This window comes from Mesoplodon bidens, assembly GCF_964165515.1.
Source record: "Mesoplodon bidens genome assembly, chromosome: 12".
Classification (NCBI taxonomy): Eukaryota; Metazoa; Chordata; class Mammalia; order Artiodactyla; family Ziphiidae; genus Mesoplodon; species Mesoplodon bidens.
In genome coordinates, this window is record NC_138168.1 from 92,378,322 (window position 1) to 92,399,134 (window position 20,813).

Sequence of the window (20,813 nt, forward strand, 5' to 3'; positions counted from 1 at the left end):
AATTTGTTCTTTCTACCTTGTTCCAACCCCCTTTCAAGTGTCTTATATAAGATATGAAAGGCCTTATGATATGGAAGGACTCAAAAAACTGCCTGTGTTTCAAAATGTATTTTTTACTAATGCAGTATATAGTACAGTAGAGATTTGAACATATTTTTAATTTAGGTAAGTTGCTTGAGGTTTTTTTTTTTTAATCAAAATAGGTTGAGTACTATGAATTCAATTTTTAGTATATTAAAAAGATTCAGATGGAAGCATTTTGATTATAGGAAGCTTCTTTGAATCAGTTGTCATAGCTTGAGTATTTACTTTGATATGAAAGTTACTGTAAATACAGTAAATGATAGTCTACCAGTTTCTGGATATAATTTGTATGGTGCATTACCCTTGTTCCAATTTAGAAACTTCTTTTTAATATTTCACATACTTAAGACTCAGTGCAGATATAAGAAGCAGGTTTTAAAAGAGAATTTCCTTATTTATCTTTCTGGATTTTCTTTTGGATATTATAATATTGAGGTTGAGTTCAGGGACATGGTTATTTTCTTTGAACAAGAAGACATTTCAGCATTTTACATGTGTTGATTCGGTTACAGTCAGAGCATTGGAAATGATTGATAACTTTTGGACAGTGAATTTCAGAAATGGAATTATGAATGTTGTACAGTGTGGTTTTTCTGCAAAGCTTAATATTTTGTATTTTTCATATACATGCATATAGACTTTTAATATATGCTCAGTTGTTTTTTGCCTTTATGTGTATATTTGTGTGTGTGTGTGTGTATATATATATATTTTTTTTTTGCTAGAGATAGGATTATATACCTTGCAAACTAGTTCTCGTGTAAGTATATGAGCACTTGAGAATTTGTAGATGGGAAGTGACATTTATCATTTAGTGCCTTATTTGTGGCAGGTGTGTTTATATGCCATAAATAACAGTAATCACAAAACCCTGTGAAATAAATAGTAGCTTCTCCATTTTATACGTAGGAAGTGAGAGACTCAAACGTCTTACCCAGAGCTGCATGCGCCTTAGGTGAAAGTACTGGGATTTTTAACTGCTGTCTGGCCATTCCTGAGGCTCTGACTCACCTTCTTACTTTCCACCAAACACTTGCTGCTTGCTCAGTGTGAGCGAAAGATGTTTGCCCTCTGATGTTAATTCCTTACCTGTGTACGGAATCAAATTTCTTTGGATTTTTTCCCAGAGTCTCTTTTTATGAAAACAGGTTTATATTTAATACCATTTAGTTTGTACTTAACAACTTATTTTCATATTTTTAATAGGAAAAATTTCACACATAGATACAAGTCACTTATATCCACTCCCCAGACTTCAGAATTTTCAGAATTTTGTCATTCTTAGTTCATGATTTTCTGTTGTTGTTTTTAGCTGAAGTGTTTTAAAGCAAATCCTAAAAACTAACGTTATCTCTCCTCTACTTCAGTGCACATCTCAAAGAAATTTAACCGTAAATACAGTAGTCCCATCGACAAAATGAACCATAATTCCTTATTTTCTAATATCTAGCCGATACTCAGATTCCCGTCTCCCTCGAAAATGTGTTTTGACAATTAATTTATTTGAATCAGGATCCAAACAGGGTCCACACGTTATATTTAGTTCTCTTATGTTTCTTTTAATCTAGAGCATTCTAACCCCTCTCCCACCCCCATTTTTATGTCACGTCAGACTTGCTGAGAAAAACAGTGCTTATTTTTCCTGTAGGACGTCCCTGTTCTGGACTGGCCCTTTCTTTTTTCCAAGGGTGGACGGTGGAGTGTGACTTGTTTCTGTAGCTTCAGAGCCGTGACGGGATCCAGCAGGGCCTCGTAAGCAGTGCCGTGTGTGTCCTGGGCCCCGTGCTGGTAGCGGAGGAGGAGCTGGGACAGCCTGCACCTCTTCACCCTCAGTGCCAGGTCCCCTCAGCCTTTCCGTCCTTGGCTTGGCCAGTGCCAGTCTTCGCCTGAATCAAGGAAGGGTTAAAAAATCGTGATCTGAATTCTGTCATTTCTTTCACATTTATTGGAGGGAATTCTTTAAAAAACAGAAACACATCTTCCTCCTTTAAGCTACAGGAAAGCAAAAAGAATTATTAATTCTTTGGCTTTAACTGCTTATTTTCCGACTGAGGAGTTGGTGCCCTTGTCACCTCCAGTGGTAACAGTGATTGTGGTTTTGTTTGGGTTTTCTCATTTCTGTTTACTGTCATAAACTTGAGGATTTTCATGGATTCTGTGTCTCTGTCAGTTGCAGCCATTATTCTTGCTGGTATTCAGATTGTCCAGATTTGGCCAGGTGCACCTGTTGTTTGGCTAGAGGGTTTGTTTGTTTTTTTTTTTTTTTTTGAGAACTTCCTTGTTTTATGGCATAACAAGGTGTCTCAAACTCATCTTGTCCATTTTGTGACCTATACCTGGATTAAACCATTTCTCCAAGGAGCCTGGGTTCCTTTTAGTGGAGAATAGTATTTAGAGACAACAATCTAGGTACCAGAGGTGCTTATTTTTACAGCTTGTCTTTTGCTTCATGACCATTTCAGTGGCAAGAGCTAGAAGATATTTTTCTGTGGGGAAAAAAAATGCATGAGTTTCTACTGATGTTTCCAGTTCAAATTTGGCCCTACTGGGTTTATATGTAATTACTTTGATTTTTAAAAGTCTCTTTTCTCTTACATTGAAAATTGTGTGTAACTATATTAACACAGCACTTTTTGGCTTCATTCTGTCCTATAGTTATTGTATTAGACATAATGATACTAATATTATTACTAACAATAGGGCTTCTGAATGAAGATTAATATTTTTTCGCAAAATAATTATCCTTAGAATAGAGTCGACTAGGAATGTAAAGTCAAAACACTTTTTTAAGGTCACTTGAAAATCAGTCTTTTTTCTGTATGGCAATGTGACCAATTTCATACATAGTTAGACATTAATTTCTGTTTGTTTTAAATTTTTAGTGTTTACTTTTCGTTTAAGTTTTAATTTTTATTACCTAAAATAATTAAATGGGTCCAGAGTTGAAGCTATGTTATAAAGTGGATTTAGAAAGGCTTTGCTTCCATCTTTTATTACATTTTGGTTTATCCACTTTAGGGAGGGTTTCTTTCTGTTTTTTGCCCATTTTAAAATGGGTTATTTATTTTTTTCTTCTCAAATTTTAGACACTTTTTATATATTGCATTATATTTCTTTCTGTCATGTAAGTTCGAAATGCTTTTTCCCCAGTGTGTCACTGGTCTTTGGACTTCACTTATTGTTTGCCTTTTTTTTTTTTTTTTTTTTTGCCAAATTCAAGTTGTTGGGTTTTTTTAAATTTATTTTTATTTTTGGCTGCATTGGGTCTTCATTGCTGCGCACGGGCTTTCTCTAGGTGCGGTGAGTGGGGGCTGCTCTTCGTTGTGGTGCACGGGCTTCTCATTGCAGTGGCTTCCCTTGTTGCGGAGCGCTGGCTCTAGGCACTCGGGCTTCAGTAGTTGTGGCTCGCGGGCTCTAGAGCGCAGGCTCAGTAGTTGTGGCACACGGGCTTAGTTGCTCCACGGCATGTGGGAATCTTCCTGGACCACGGATCAAACCTGTGTCCCCTGCATTGGCAGGCGATTGTTAACTACTGTGCCACCAGGGAAGTCCCACCAAGTTTATTTTTATGTAGACAGGTTTATTAACATTTCTTAAATTGCTTTATGATGACATCTATAATTTTTAAAGTGTGGGTTTCCATAAAGATGTTTATTTATTACACAGGTTTTTAAAGCAATGTGTAAACTATTTATATTAACACTGTAGAGATGAACTTAAACTATTCATAGAAATGCTCTCTATGATTATGGTAGGACTGAAAAGGAAGCTGAATCTTGGGGTTGGAAAGCTTTGTAATCCCATTCACAGGAACCAGCCTGGCTCAGTGGATACAGTGATGTCATTTTGTGTGTATGCCTGAGTGAGAGAGAGAGAGTAGGGCTGCCAGATTTGTAGATCAAGGAAATGCATTAGTCATGATGTGTCTGGACTTTTATCAAGGAATTCAGCAGTGTCTTTCATCCTGTTCTTCTGTTTAAGGGCTGGATCTAAGTACAGTGAGATGAATTAGGAACCGGGTGATTAGTTTTATCCAAAGGCTGTTGTTTAACAGATTAGTGCCAAGCTGGAGAAAGGTTACTGGGTGGACTAATGGGGCAGTGACTCAAGACTTGTCATTTTACTGGAACCTCATGTGAAACAGCAGTATTAGGTGGTCTCCAACAAGCTAATGTCATCTTAAATTGCATTAATTACAGGTATGGTATTAGAATTAGCAGTATATTTGCAGCTGGTTAGACACACCTGGAGTTCTGTGATTAAGTCTGGAAACTATTTGAGGCTTGGAGGCTAGAACATGAATGTGTTCAGGAGAGAAGTGAACACAACAGTAAGTGGATCTGGGATTATGTCCCAGGAAGGAGAAGACTTGGTTGAATGGGAATTAGAATGTGATGTTGAAGAGGTTCCAGGCTTATTCTGAGTCATGGGTCCCCACTGGGACAGTTTTATCCCCTGGGGAGTCTGTGCAGGTATCTGGAGACATTTTTGGTTGTCACAGCTGGGTGGGTGCTGCTGGCATCCGGTAGATAGAGGCCAGGGATGTTCTAGGCAGCTTGCAGAGCACAGCACAGCTCCCACAGCAAGGAATCAATCCAGCCCAAAATGTCAGAAGCCCTTTTCTCCATCTAAACCCATTTACCGTGACTGGTAGTAAGAAGAACTGCCTTCTTCCTAGGGGCTCAGGGCGTGCACAGGAGCGCGCCTGGAGCTGAAGTCTCCTTGCCCAGAGCGTGTGGTGCCTGGGAAATCTGCTCTGCCCTGCTTCACGTCATCAGTGAATGGAAAAGAATGATCATTCATAAACCACGGTTTGAATACAGGTCTAAATGATACCAACAGGCAAAGCTAAGCAGTTGGCAAAGCGACGTGAGATGAATCTTGCTTTTGTATAAGGCGGTACTTTCTAGCTGTCGAGCCGCACAAAGAAAGCATCATCCATTGCTTGGCTAGATGGTGCATTTGTTATCACTGGAGATGTTCCAGGGCGTTCTTAACTTGAGGTCTATGAATACATCCCATGGGATCTTTCAACGTGGATGAGAAAATAAGTACATCTTAATTTTCAGTAAATTTTATTAGCCTCTAACTGAATTTAGCATTTTCTTCATTTATGAGTTTATACTCATACCTACTTCAAAATTGGAGTTCTAAAATTTTAAATGCATTAAATAAGATCTAGGCCTTATTTAATGTTAATAAAGAACACTCATATTACTATGTCACAGGTTTTAAAAATATTTTAATAATTGTGTTTTAATGTAATTGTTCACTTTGCAATCCTTTGTATTTTATTTTATGCATTTAACATTTTTATTCTGAGAACAGTTGCATAGGCTTCACCAGACTGCCGAAGGATCCATGGCGAAGTTGGGTAGACCCCCGACTAGAGAGGTGGCTTTGAGGGTTGTTTTGTTTACCTCTGTGCTGCACTTTACATTTTTACAAGTGCGGTACTTACAGGTTACAGTAGAAATAAAGATGGTCTTTAATCACATTTGTGATTATTGTTCTTTGGTCATGTGGGTTTAATGTGTTCTCTAAGTCATACCTTTTGCTTCCCCAATGTATGTTGTATGGTAGGTGTTCAGATACAGATTAAAAATTCTAAGAGGACCGTGGGGAAGACGTTGACTTTTTGATCCCGTTATAATGCTGACTGAGGGCGGGTAGAGTTCTGGGTCCCACGGAGTCTCCCAGGGAAGCACAGATGGAACTTGCCTGGAAGCTGGCAGACTTCCGTGGCTCGTCGTCCTGGACTGTGAGCAGGCAGGTGTTAAGTAGATAATGTTGGCAGTGATTACCATGGCCTTTAAAAAAACACGTTGACTGATTGGTTTTCATGGCAGCCTGTGTTTTTTGGCAGAGAATTGTCTTATTTATAATGTTGACATGGTTGGATACTGGATGGATTTTTGTTAGAGTTCATAAAAGGGGCGATCTGCGTGTGTTCTCTCTGTGGGATGTGTGTGTTTTCGATCAGTTTTTTAGTCCAGAAAACTTTTATCCTGAAAGATGACTTTTTCCCATTTTCAGTGAACTTGGTCTTCCTCAGCTTTGGTAAACTAGCCTCAGGATGTTAGGAGAACAGTAGTTGGCTCACATCCACCAGGTGTGCATTGTGATGTGTTAGAGATTCTGCCTTTATTTTCAGACAGAAAGAGGTACTGGAATCATTTTATTATAAAGACCAGTTAGACGTGTGCAGGTATAAACTGTTCCTGGGTGAGGATTGCTGGGTCAGAGCAGCTGCTCTCAGATGACGACTCAGGCTCGCTGCAGACATGGTCGGTTCCGTTCCAGATGCCACAGTAAAGCGAGGCACACAGATTTGTGTTGGTTTCTGGTTGCATGTAAAAGTTATGTTTACGTGATCCTGTAGTCTGTTAAGTGCACAGTAGCATTATGTCTGAAAAAACAATGTACATACCTTCATTAAAAAAGACTTTATTGCTAAAAAATGCTAACCATTCATCATCTGACAACGCAGGGTTGCCGCAGACCTTCAATTTGTAAAAACCGCATATCTGTGAAGTGCAGTACAGTGAGGTGTGCCTGTCGGCCAGTTTATGTCACACAGAGTGACGGAGCCCTGCGGAGGCCGGGTGATAACACAGAAATGATTTCCATGGGCAGAAGTGGGTGAAGGTACTTTCCAGATAGTTCTTTTAAGCTTTCAGGAGTATTTGTCTTGCAAAAGTTTTAGGTAATGAAATGCATATAATTTTAAAAAGTATTCTTGAAGTACTGGTTTAAAAAATAGTTAATACAAGTTTAAAAGATAGTGTTTATACAAGTAAAATTGCAGAAACCCATATTCAAGTATTTCTTCCATTCTTTGCCTAACCTGTTGACATTCAAATGTTATTACTGTTTTTAACAATGTGAGTCAGATGGCCGTTGTGCTGTTGATGGTTTATGTACAGTGATGTGTGTGTTTTGAAGGCACGGCTGTATCTTTTCTTAACATTTTGCCCCTGTCTTGGAGGCACCAGCCCTGGGAATAAAGTGTGTGTGTGACAAAGTGGTGGTCCTGTCGGTGGCTGTGCCCTCCAGGGGGGTTGGGAAGCTGATTACCTGTTTGCAGGTGGCATTGTTGTGCTACAGGCTAAGACATGGATTTCAAGTAACTGCTGAAAGTGAGGAGAAGAAACGTTGAGTGGAGCCTGGTTGCCCTGTTTAAGCTTTAGAGCAAGTTGTTCTGATTAGCTTGAGCCAAAGGAGATTTGGGGTTGCTCTGGTGAGTTTCTGCTTGTTTGCATAAGAAGGCCGATTGGGGCTTCCCTGGTGGCGCAGTGGTTGAGAGTCCGCCTGCCGATGCAGGGGACACGGGTTCGTGCCCCGGTCCGGGAAGATCCCACATGCCGCGGAGCGGCTGGGCCCGTGAGCCACGGCCGCTGAGCCTGCGCGTCCAGAGCCTGTGCTCCGCAACGGGAGAGGCCACAGCAGTGAGAGGCCCACATACTGCAAAAAAATAAAAAAAAAAAAAAAAATAAAAAAAAAAATAAAAAAAAAAAGAAGGCCGATTGATTATCAATTTCATTAACTAATGAGATATTGATAAAATATTTAAAAGCAAGTCTCCATCTTTAACTCTTGGTTCCTTGCTTTGGCTCTTTAGTATGTAATTTCATAATAAGCCTTCTCTCTCTTTTTTTTGTCTGTTGTATTCTTTCTGATAAACATGAAAATGCTTTTGTTTCAGAGTGGTTAACACAACCCCAAGCAGTGTTGCATTTCTGTTGTAGTAATCATCAGTGATTGTGTTTCTCAGGGAAGACGTTATGTAAAGGTGAGTATATACCTTTAGGAAAAAAAGAAAGGTGTTTTCCTGTCAGGAAAAGTAACCATCAAGGAAAGAAACCAAGTGATTGTTATACTGTCTTTTTCTTCCCTCTGCACTGACCTGTTGTGATGGGTATGCGGTACGCAGGGGATGAGACGCAGGGGATGAGACGGGGTTGGTTACTGTCCCGCCAGCTCCAGCCAGAAGTTTCTCCCTGAAAACTCGCTGCCAGCAGGCAGCACTTCACCCAGATACGGGAGGCCCTGCAGCAGTGCTTTTATTTTAAAGTTTTTTTTTTTTAAGGTCAAGTCTTTTATTTATTTATTTATTCTTAGCCGCGTTGTGTCTTCGTTGCTGCGCGCGGGCTTTCTCTAGTTGCGGCGAGTGGGGGCTACTCTTTGTTGCAGTGCGCGGGCTTCTCATGGCGGTGGCTTCTCCTGTTGCGGAGCACGGGGTCTAGGTGCGCGGGCTTCAGTAGTTGTGGCTCGTGGGCTCAGTAGTTGTGGCGCATGGGCTCTAGAGCGCAGGCTCAGTAGTTGTGGTGCACGGGCTTCGTTGCTCTGCGGCATGTGGGATCTTCCCGGACCAGGGCTGAAACCCGTGTCCCCTGCATTGGCAGGCGGATTCTTAACCACTGCACCACCAGGGACGTCCCAGTGCTTTTATGTTAAATGCTGTTTTATCTTGGGTGATAGGTGTACCCAACACTGAGGAGGGGAGGATCTCTTTTAAGGAAACATCTGCCTTTTTACAAAATGACAGCTGTGTTGGCTGCAGCCTCATCGGCATTCCAGCTGTGGCTACTGATGGCAAATGTAAAGTTTTGGTTTTCAGAGTTCTGATCAGGTGGGAGCAGACGACCACAGCTGGAGGCGTCAGACATTGTTGCTGGAAGTTTTGACTCAGATGTGTTTTGATTTTTATGTGTGAAGCATTAGAGACCAAGGGAGGACCTGGACTGTGAATGAAAGTTCCTCATCTTAGAAGAGCTGCCGTCTGTGGAGAGGCTGAGAGGAAGTCACCTTAGGAAGGGACCCAGGCACTTTATAGTTGAGGGCATCCGAGCTCACGTGGGTGATGAAGACTCCCTCAGAGGTGCAGCTGTTCTGCCGGGGTGCCTGCTGTCCTGTGCCCTGCTGTGCCTCCCCCGGGTGTCCCCCTGCGCCGGGCTGGGCTCCGTGGGGAGTGGGGGCCATGAGGACACCTGCAGCCGAGTACGTGCTGTCCAGGTCTCCAGCCCCTCTGAACCTTCGCTTTCGGTTACTCAGCTGTCCACTTGTTTCTTCTGGGGCCCCTCTGGTGCCTGCAGCCTGCCACTTGGTGGCTGTGTGATTGTAGCTCATGCGCTTAGCTTCTCTGGACCTCCTGTTTCTTTTCTCCCCTGTGCAGTGGGGATGATGGTGGTACCTAACCCTTAGTTTGGGGAATTAAATGCTGAATCGTCAGTATCTGGCACATGGTAGACCATAATATATATTAGTTACAGTTATTACTGTGTGTTAGTTTGGTCACTACATGCCCAATTTTTAGGTTCAGGAAACTTGATTTTAGCAGTCTTCTCAGGTTTGATAAAATTCTGTGGACTTATTCACACCAGCCAAAATTAGCTGAATAATCGAACAGAATGCTAATGTGTTAATCTATTAAGGGACTCTCCCAGTAACGACTCTACTCACATGTTCCTGTGTGATGTCCAGGTCACCAGGCAAACTAAATTAATAGTTATTCATTAATACTTATTTAGTGCAAATGAAATCAAATCAAAGGTAGTTTTTATTGGCTACTTTATTTAGGCACGACAGACCTGGAGAATTTTTTCTTTAAAAACATCAGTAGAAATATTATTACTTCTCTGTAGACAGCTGTTGCTTGCTGGAGACCTGTATCTGTAACCTTGGGTTTACTCTATTTAAAAAAAATCTTTTATCTCAACATTTTATGTAAGATCAGTAGCTGAACCACATTAATAATGGAGGGTTAATATTTGTAGTTTTCTTTTTACCTATAAAGGGTAGTAATCTGTATGTGAGGGACTTCCGTGAGGGTGACCAAGGGTACGGGAGACTGTCTCCAGGCTTGCCTCGACCTCGTCATTCTAGCTGCTTTCCTTTGTGTTCTTGCCCAGGTGGGGTGGGCAGTCCCTCAGCCACAGAGGCTGCCTCCGTTCCTTCAGTATCTGGTCGTTGGGAATCACTTGTTGACAGTTCTCAGAGAAGCTGGTGCTTTGTGTCTTTTGGGACCTGTAGGTGTATCTAGCTGTTTTATTCTCATCACAGATGATGTATTTAGAACGACCCAGTTATCAAAACGATGGAGTGCTATGGAGGGTAATTTAGAGAGGTATAAGGGTGGGCCTTCAGAGCAGCCTGGTAGGTGCAGCGTAAAGATAATTTCAGGGCGGCGGTGGTGAAAGGAGCGGAATTCTGGGATAAAAATGTGACTCCCATAATAAAAACTTAAATGTATGTAACCAAATTTACAGACTAAGTGTTGTTTTCTGAAGTGCTGTCTTAGGGGCCTGTGGAGGAGGTTGGTCGGTAGGAAGAGTGAAACCTGGAATAGGGGTCCCTGAGTGATTTCACGGGGCTGGGCCCCTGGGGGATCCTGGGGCCAAGGGAGCCACGTAGAGAGTGGTGAGCACCGTGCCTGGGGCAGAGTGCGTGCTGAGTGAGCCTTGGCTGTTACCGGTGTTGACCCGAACCTGCATACAGATTCTGAGTTGAGGGGCATCTCTCCCGTGCATCCTTACTTACGGCTTTTAGGGTTGCCAGACTAACACCGAGATGGAGATACTTATTTTTAAAGGATATCAGCCTAATTTTTTTTGCTGCTTGACCCAAGCCAGACAAAGATGACTCCTAATTCATTAAGCTTTCTCAGCCCTCACCCCGTAACCATGGCCCTGCTCCATCCCAGAGTCTGTGGTTCAGTGGTGTTCTTCTGACACACATGCTCACTTACCTGTGTTTCTCCCTGGGGCAGGGGAAACAGGGAGGGCGGGTGGCCCAGTGGGCAGGGTCTGGGCGAGCACAGTAAAAGGTTCGGGGCTAGAAACGTGCCTTATAGTCTCGTTTTTCCCGTTTAACTTTCGAATGGTTACACCATTAACCCCATTCTATCAATAATATTCCATTTGCCTTACTTTTCTTCAAATAAATACTTGACAGTTCATAATTTTCAGTGAAGTTTAGGCTAGTGTACTGGGACGTGGACAAAAGCTTGACTGTGATGGTCTCTGAGCCCTGCAGGAAAACTTGACGTCTGAGAGCGAAGGCCACCGCAAGGAAGAAAGCGAGGAGACTGGGTTTTAACAAGATTTTGGATGGGTTCTGGATACGTTTGAAGGTGGAGAGACTTGATGTGTTAGATGTGGCGGGGAGAGAAAGGCCACCATTGAGGAGCGCCCCGGCCGAGGCTTTTTGGTGCAGGAGGCCGAGCAGAGAACCTCGTGGTTGCAGGTGCTCCTCAGGAGTTGGCAGGGAGCTGTGCTTTGTTCTGTGTTCAAGGGAGTAGTGGGGTACACAGGAGCCCTGGACCTCACCCTCTCGCATCCCCAGATAAAGTGTGACCTGCCAAACAAAAGCAGGTTCTCTTTGATGCGATGGTTCCCAGTCTGTGGGATGTGAACTGCTGAGTCTTCTTTTTACGGTGATAGCAAAGGGCCTAAATAGCCATCTTGTAATTGATTGAAAAGAAAAAATAAAGGAAGCCATGGGAGGGAGCCTTGCACAGTCGCATGGGCTTCAGCCTGCCCTGAAGTAGTCTTTGGTTGACATTCTGTCGAAGTTTTCTCTAGAAGTAAGGTTTTAAGAAAAATCTAAATTGTGTCTCTTGATTTGGGGCAAGTAGTTCGTATTGAAAATTACTTACAGTTACATTCCGCTAACGTTGAGTTTCCATGTATTCACATTCACGGTAGGATTGGGGTTAACATTTCCCCTTTGCTTTTAGAACGGTCTCTTCATTTAGGCTTTGTCATCTCAGGATGGGATGGGACCTCAGGGACAGATAGGCATGGACTTCAAAGTTCAGTGGATCTGGGTTTAATTCTGGATTTGCTACATAACTGCTTGAGCAAGATACTCAAACTTCGTGAGTTTTAATGACCAAATCTTGAGAATTGGGTTTCATCATAGTATCTACTTCACTGGGTTGTTATAAAGACATGATAAAACGATGCCTGTCCAGGTGTGCCTGGCATTTGCTGAAGGCTCTTGACGTCAGGTGCTTTACAGCCGTTACCTTATACTTGAGACATGTAAGAAGGAGACAGATTGTAAATAACTTGTCCCAAGTTACATAATTTTTTTTTTTTTAAAGACGATGTTCGGGGTAGGAGTTTAGTAATTCATTTATTTATTTTTGCTGCGTTGGGTCTTCGTTTCTCTGCGAGGGCTTTCTCTAGTTGTGGCAAGCGGGGGCCACTCTTCATCGCGGTGCGCGGGCCTCTCACTATCACGGCCTCTCTTGTTGCGGAGCATAGGCTCCAGACGCGCAGGCTCAGTAGTTGTGGCTCACGGATCTAGTTGCTCTGCGGCATGTGGGATCCTCCCAGACCAGGGCTCGAACCCATGTCCCCTGCATTAGCAGGCAGATTCTCAACCACTGCGCCACCAGGGAAGCCCCCAAGTCACATAATTAAATTTGAAGACATCATTTTAGGATGTTGTTTTTCCAAAAATGTATCATTTTGTTCTCCTTTTAGGATTTGGAGTTCCATGGAGTGATGAGATTTTATTTTCAAGATAAAGCTGCTGGGAACTTTGCAACAAAATGTATCCGGGTCTCTAGTACCGCCACCACTCAGGACGTGCTGGAAACGCTCGCAGAGAAATTCCGCCCTGATATGCGGATGTTGTCATCACCCAAGTACTCCCTGTATGAAGTGCACGTCAGCGGAGGTCAGTGGACACAGACGGGGCTTGTTGGCCATGTGTGCTCATCTTGAGACTATCACAGTCACTTGTCCCGGGGGCCCTGCTTTACTGCTGACCCCCTCTTTCTTTTTCTGGAGGGGCCAGGGAAGCAATTAACAGGTTGGCAAAACTCGAGTATGTCTGCGAAATGTCCTCCTAAGTTCCTAGCAGGTGCGTTTGTTGGGAGTTAGAATGACTACTTCAGTTTTATGTACGCTCACTTCTCCAGAGATGAGTAGCGTAACGTTTCGTGATTGAAATTCTCCAGCAGATCTGTCACATGCATTGATGGTACAGTAAGCTGCTTAATTTTGGAGAAGTATTTCATGTAACTCTCCTGCATAAATTATAATATTACAATTAACGATAACCCAGTGTTTTATGAGTACAGTATTTTATGGGTAAAACCCAGTGTTTTGTCCTGCTCGCTGTACTATTTTTGTGATGTGAAACAGTAATGTTATTCTTTGGGAACAGTTAGGGCATCTTGAGGAAACTCTCTCATGTAGTTAGTAATTTCTCCTTGTTTTAAGATTTGAAATTTCTGAGAGTATCCTATATATCACGTGGCAGTTGAAGTTGAACTGATTAGAAATGTAGAAATTTATAAAATTTTTTATGAATGCTTTTGAAGTACTGAGTCACCTGTTTAAAAAAAATAATAAATTCCAGTTAATGCAGTAAACAAAGGATTGTATATAGTACAGGCCCAATTTGAATACCTGTTTAAGTTTCAGCCACAAAACCTGTTTGAACATAATTTATTTTTCTTATCTTCAAAAGTACAGCTTTCTTTGTGCATTTGAAATTGGGCTAAAATTTTTGTAGTGTGTGGAATTCAGGTGTCACCAAATGCTACCAGTATTATATTAGGTAGGCTGTACTTGTTTATCACTCTTGTAAGGTTACTAGGGTATCACCTACATAAATAATACCCAAACTAAGTTTGACAATAGCGGATGGTCTCAATTTTGGACGTTTTTTTGAGGTTGAGTTCTCCTTTTACCTCAGAATCTTTTTATATAGGTTACAAAGAGGAAGAAAGTATTTCTCACTTTCAGCCCTCTTCTCGCTGCACCGTTGGGTCATTTGAATGCTGCCAAGTGAGGTCTTTGGAATGCTATCTAAGACTGGGATTTGAGATCTAAAAATGGAATGGGTTTGATTTTTTTTAAAGAACAGTTTTTCTTTAAACTTTCTTTGCTAGATTTGTTTTTAATTAAAAAGTAAAATATGTTACTTGTAAGGGATGAAAACACAAAGAAGGTGTGTAAAGGAGGAGTGTTCCCCATCTTCCCCCGCCCCTGTAGTGACCACTAGGCTAGCCTGGCCGTGTCCTTCCACACCTTCATACCCCGCCAGGGTCTCAGAGAGGAGCAGACCCTGGCGTGCACGTTCTCAATCTCTTTCGGGTCACGGACCCCTTAGTGTGTCAGTAATTTTTTAGTGGCATCCCTAGGCCAAAGGAAATACCTAACAGTTCATGTTACTGCATAGATTCAGACAAATTCATCAGGATTTATGCTTTAACAGCTTGGTGGATGTTTGAAAAAATAGTACAGATCAAATGAAAGGAAAACTGAAAATTTCATTCCGTTCTTAATCACAGTTGCTCCCTGACGGGGCACGTGTGCCTCCTGGGCCCTGCCCAGCTCCTGGGTGGGGGCAGTGCCCTCTTTTCCTGTTCACATTGGTTTGCGGGCAGTGCTTGTTTCTACAGCGCCGTGGAAAGCCCTACGTGACCCTGGTGGGACAGCGCGCAACCTGGTGGGGACCAGCAGCTCCTGCCGCATCTGGCAGGTGCAGCTCATTTCCCTGGAAATGTAACGTGCTCTTCAGTGAGCCGCTGGATGCCGCAGCTGGTGTGTGGACCAGAGTGCTGGCCCAGCACCATGGAAACGCCACTCTCATCCCTTCTCTGCGTTAGGGTTCCTTGTGTGAAATCAACTGGAAAAGTAAAAAGGATTCTGCTCTTCTGACGTAAGGCAGAAGATACCTTAAGTTATAAAGCTGTAGCAGGGCCCTAATTATATTTGCATGCAGTAGTTAGGCACGTATGCTTTAGAACAGCTCACCTTGTTTTTGTTTTATGATTTAGACTTAATTGTTCTTAAGACTGGTTCTCTAAAAAATATGCCATGAGGGATTTTGATCTAGTGAAGATTCTGCAACACAAACAACTTGGTAATTTTGATTTGCAGCAGGAATTTGAAACTTCTTGATCCAATATGTGACTTATTACTCTTTTCTCTTATTTTCAGTTGATAAAATAATGAGTTAGAATTTGTTTTTCCTGTATTCTGATCATTAACACTGCTGTTTACCTATAATATTTACTAAAAGCCTCTATAAATCTCTATCTCAATTTGCCCCATTGACTCTTGCTTCTTGTACCATTGTAATCCATCCCCTCTGGTCTCACTGCTTCCTGTCTTTGCTGCCCTCATTGTGGTGCATCCTGTGTGCATTTACCTGGGTAATCTTTGCCAGCTCTCAGCTTCTAGTAGGTGGTCAGGCTGTGTAAGGCCCTCAGTGGGCTGCCATGAGGCTTGTTAGGTTTCTAATAAGGAAGGAAGTAGTCACTTAACATAGCACTTCATCAACAGAGAAAAAGCTGGTGCTTCGTGGTGGGAGGGGCTGTGCAGGTCGAGGAGTGTGCGTTTTGGAGACGAGAATCAGAGGTGCAGGGGGAGGAGGGAGAGTGCAGTGATCACTTCCAAGACTGATGACGGTGGTGCCGTTTCTTGACAGCATCTTAGCGTTAACATGGGAAGAAAAATCCCGTGACTCAGTGGAACTTCTGTGTGATAGTAACATTATTTCCGTATTTTCCAGTTGTATGTGAGGGGATTTGATTTATAGAAACAAACGTATGGCAAAGCCCTGCTTATATTTTTTTCTAGTCCACGTGTATTTCTCTTATTTTCTGGGTTGGATTCTAAATGTTGTCAGGAAGCTGTGCCTGGTCCGTGTCTGGCATTGGACACGTGGTAGTACACATATAGTAGCACCAAAATACTGAATTAGTCATTGAAACTCTAACTTCACATTGTGAATTACACTTCAGCCTATCAGTAAGTAATCAAGGTAATTAGGTATTTTTTGTCTATATAATTTAATGTGTATCAGAATGTTGTATTGGCTAGTGCCATTAGATAACCATGGCTTACTTGTTTTTCTTTTCATGTTGTGAAGAAGAAAGAAGATTGGATATAGACGAGAAACCCCTTGTTGTGCAGTTGAATTGGAATAAGGATGATCGAGAGGGCAGATTTGTTCTTAAGAATGAGAATGACGCCATTCCTGCTAAGGTGAGGCCTCGGGTCTCAGCCCGTGCTGTGCCTGGCCTGCGTCTGACCACGTGTCTTGTCGGAGGGGTTCATTCTCTGTTTCGCTTCTCTTGCTAAACTACCCTTTTACCCCCGTCCTGGAACATCATTTAAAAGTAGCCCAGCTTGTCCCTGCTTCATCCTCTGTTTCACTGAATAATCCAAAATATTACTCCTTCCTTTTCAAAGAAGAGTTATGTAAGCTTTTGTTCCTAAGAGACTTAATGTTCAAATCAGCTTCAGGTTTTTTTCCCTAAATTATAAAGTCAAAATAGGTTTTAATAAGAATCAGAAGGGAAAATAAAACTTTCATCTATTTATATGTGAACTTTTAGATACAACTTAAAGAGGCATATTTAAGGCCTTTTTCATGTTATATGTGTAAGGTTAGAAATTAGTCAACTTTCTTGAGTTTCTTTGGATGATGAAATAGAGTGAGTCTAAAACTTTCTCAGGTAGTAGGATGTCTGGAATTCCTGTGCTACTGTTCTTTTTATGTGGAATACTATGAAATATTGATACAATTTTAAAACAATTATAATTCTGTTTTAAGTCAAGTGGCCTCTTACACTAGAGTTCAGTATTGACAAGTGATAGCAAATGCAGAGGTTAAGAATATTTTGAGAAAAATCTTGTATTTAATTTTGTGCCCCAGCAGACTGGGGGGAAAGTACCATTATTTACTTTTGGCAGCAGTTTTCACATTGTCTGTGTCATGTCCTGTGTGTTCCTGTTCCTGCGCTCCAGGAACTTTTATTGCCTTTGTGGCGAGTACATATGATACAAGAATGGATACTTTTGTGTGTGTGTGTGTGTGTCCATGTTTTATTTTGTTTCTGCACCATGATTTCAGCTGATGTACATTTTCATGGAGCCACAGATCCTGCTTGCTATGTAGTAGAACTCTTCTGGGGTCAGGATGACAGGAGGGTGCTGGAGTAGCTTGCAAGGAAATGGAGATGCTCACTCACAAAGCAGAAGGCATTTTTCTTTCCCAATAAGATAATCTTTTATTTTTCTCGATTCTTTACCAGCCAACCTATTAAGTCATATAAAAAATAATTTGTCTCTGTGTCATCTGCTGGCAGGCCAAGTTATAAATTAAGAATAAGGAAACAAGTAAGATCCGGAAAAGAAATTAGAAGTTTTTGCACAAACAATACTTATAACTTTGCTTCATGAAAGCCAGTTTATTAGGGCTACTCTTAACATTTCTTTTGAAGTTAAAGAAAACATATTTAAAGTAGATGATGATTCAAACACTTAGTTATTTCCATATTTTCATGAGTTTCCTTTTATTTAAGTTACTTCATGTAAATTATTTGGGTTTTTATTTATTAAAAATAATAAATAAACTGGTGTGATTCCAACCCCAGTTTTCTAACTGGGTTTGGATTTTCTTGTGTGTTTGCTTCCTTGCTTATAGTTTTGAATTAGGATAAAATTTACACACGGTGAAATGAGATCTTGAATGTGTAAGTTTTGATCAGTACACTCACATAACTGTCGGCCCATCAAGACAAAGAACATTTCTCACCCCAGACCTTCCCCTGCTCCAGTGGCTCTGTTTCTGGCTGCAGCATATGAGGTGAAGTTAGCTAAGCCATAGATAACTTTATGTCATTCTGCGTCATAGCCAGTGTAGTGATAATGTTACTTTTATCAGAAGGCTCAAAGTAACGGACCTGAAAAGCAGGAAAAAGAAGGTGTTATCCAGAACTTCAAGAGAACTCTCTCAAAGAAAGAAAAGAAGGAAAAAAAGAAGAGAGAAAAAGAGGCAATGAGGCAGGCGTCTGATCGAGACGATAGACCTTTCCATGGGGATGACACGTAAGTTAATTTTGGAAATATTCCTGTTTCTTTGTGTTCTAAGCCCAGTGTTTTTCGTGCAGCAGACCTCATTAAATTACCAAGTAAAGGCCGAAGAGGGTGCGCATCAGGTAAGTGCGTGGGTGGGGCTCTGACTGAGCAGCACGTGGCGCTCACAGTGCCGGTCTCGCCGTGCTTGCTCTTCTTAAAGATGCGGACTGATGAACAGTATTGCTGTTACTGGGTAGACTGTTGGTGTCAGGGTGCTCTTCATCTCTGCCTGGCCTTTCCTTTCATTTCTGTTGTTTTGGTCCTTAAGGCAGCAGTGGATTCTTAGACACCTCAGGTACGCTTAACACCTGATCAGAGGTTGGCAAGACCAGTGAGCAAAGCTGGTGTTTGCTTTTCAGGTTCAAATGCACCATCAGGTTCACTCCAGCCCCCGCCCGCCCCCCTTCCTTATTCTCTCACAGCAGCCCCATCACAGGTGTCTTTACCTGTCTGAAGGGATTTGAGCTTCTGACCTCGGAGCTGAGGGAATGAGGGAAACCGCTGTGGTTCGTTATAACAGAAAGGAGACCTGAGCAGAAGCTGGCCTTTCCTCCTCACTTGGAGTCTCCTGGCCTCAGTGTAGCCTTGTCAGTTTTCAGTTCAGTTCATTCTGTTATCCGGGTTTCTCTTAGGCCTCTTCTTTGCCTTAGAGTTGATGGCATAGTATTCTGTTTATAGCTTATTTTAGAAAGTCAGAGTAGATAGATTTGCCAGAAAGGGAAAAGGAGTTTCTTGTCACGTATGAACCCAAAGAGAGCCGTAATTTGTTTATGTAACACAAATGGAGTTTTTAAACAAGTGTAATCAGTCTTATGAAACCAGAACTTTTCACATGACATTTTCCCCCTAAAATTATATGTATTGCACATAAATACACAGTCAAAATATATATTTTTTCACAAAAAACATAAATATTAAATAATTTAAATGATTGTGCAGTACTCTATCATATAGTTTTCCCATAATTTATGAAACCAGCCCTTTTCATGTACTTGTGGATAGTTTACAGGGTTTTTTTGGTATTATAAATGATACTCCAGTGAATATCCTTGTTTTTACAATTGTGAGGACTCATGTGAATATTTCCTAAGGAAATGCTCTGGAAGAATGGCTCAGAGACCCCTTGGGATGCTTGTGTTGCCAGGCAGCCCCTGGAAAGGTCTCCACAGCCCACGGGCCCTCTCCTTTCCATACCCTTAGTACTGCTGAGTGTAACAGAGCAGAGTACAGTCTCTGCAATATGTGAGACCTTCAATAACACGAGCTTACTGTATCATTAACAAGGTAGATGTCTCTCTGCACGATTATTAACCGTTTATGTTCTTCTGCAGCTGCGGTGACCTCTTCAAGTCTTTTTTCCATTTTTTGGTTGTTTCTCAGTGTTGTGTGTGTCTTGAGGATATTAACCATTTGTCAGTGAAGGGAGTTTACTTTAGAGTGGAATTTGAGCCCATTGTAGAGTGCATCCAAATGGATTTAGATATTAATCTGTTAGGCAGAGACGACTATGGGATGCAAATGAACTCTTGACTATAGTATTACATAGTAAGGCTCTACTTAGTGTATTTATGCAAGAGAAAGAACTTATATACATAGATTGTTCACATATGAAAAATATCAAGGAAAAGGAGAGTTTAAAACTTTGGCTACAGTTTGTTCTATTTATTTAGTTTATAGGGGAATAAATTGTGTTAAGGAAATGAGCTACTTAAAATGAGTTAAGTTTAACTTGATTGATTCAAAGCTTGACTGACTTAATGAAATTATTTTATGATTTTAAAAATGGCATCCTTGAAGTATATTTATCAAAATTTAGTCAAGCATATCAATCTTACCTAAATATTTAGTTTTCAACTCATCATTCTATACAGTTGACTCGTTATAGGAACTTACGGAGCAATTTCCTTTTAAAACTTTAGCTTCAAGAGAGTGAATGGTGGTAAATCTCTTAGTTGTTAAAAAATCAGGCTGTTTGAGTTCTTCAAGATTTACTGTAATTTGAAGACAGCTTTTTACTACAGTATGTTCAGTCCTTTATTTCTAGTGGTTGGAATGTTGTATCCCTCATTTAGTCTATTTTAAGATAACCGTGGTAGAAATAACTGAAATGTATAATTTATACATTTTTCTTCTAGCTTTATTCATGAATACTCAGTAATTAAGTTCTATAAACTCACTATAAAATTTTAATTATAAATTTCTGCTCAGTTCAGTATTTTAGCTTGTATTGAGAGGAAGTTGATTCTTTATCCCTAGTAATTAGCACATGGTGAATGATACATGGCAGAACTGTGTAGCCAAATAACATCTGCCATTTTGAGTTTTGTATGATTTCAGTATAATTGTTTCTAATATAAAATTTTAAAAATCTTGTTACTGCCTTTTTTTCCTTACAGTGAAAATTCTCGACTGGCTGCTGAGGTTTACAAAGACATGCCTGAAACTAGCTTTACCCGAACAATTTCTAATCCCGAGGTGGTTATGAAACGACGGAGACAACAAAAACTGGAAAAGAGAATGCAGGAATTTCGGAGCTCAGATGGGCGACCTGATTCAGGTGCAGACTTAGAATTGTTTTTCTGTTATATTTGTTGTAAAGTCTATTAATTTAATAATCCTTTTTATCTATGCATGAGGCCTTGAATAAGTAAAGTTAATGGGTGATGTAGCCTGTTCATAGCAAGTGTGTGCCATGTGTGTCTGGTACAAAGTCAGTTTTGCCTTCAATACGTTTAGTTACCTATTTATCCCCCGTATGGCTTTTTTTTTTTTTTTTTTTTAATTCTGGAAAATGTCAAGTGTGTACAAAAGAATAGAGATGTAATGAGCTTGCCATGC

General features: G+C 41.2%; 1 protein-coding gene across 8 annotated transcripts in view; it reads left to right on the forward strand.

Annotated features, from left to right (window-relative positions):
• Positions 1-20,813, forward strand: part of AFDN (afadin, adherens junction formation factor) — a 133,774-nt gene that overhangs the window by 26,558 nt on the left and 86,403 nt on the right. For 5 of the 8 annotated variants that reach the window (XM_081250838.1, XM_081250841.1, XM_081250842.1 and 2 more), the window contains exons 2-5: positions 12,576-12,771; positions 15,982-16,097; positions 17,782-17,945; positions 20,372-20,532. In XM_081250838.1, coding sequence (XP_081106964.1) covers positions 12,576-12,771; positions 15,982-16,097; positions 17,782-17,945; positions 20,372-20,532 — 637 coding nt within the window. The remainder of the gene's footprint in view (positions 1-12,575; positions 12,772-15,981; positions 16,098-17,781; positions 17,946-20,371; positions 20,533-20,813) is intronic. The other 3 variants (XM_081250840.1, XM_081250843.1, XM_081250839.1) reach the window with 2 other exon arrangements.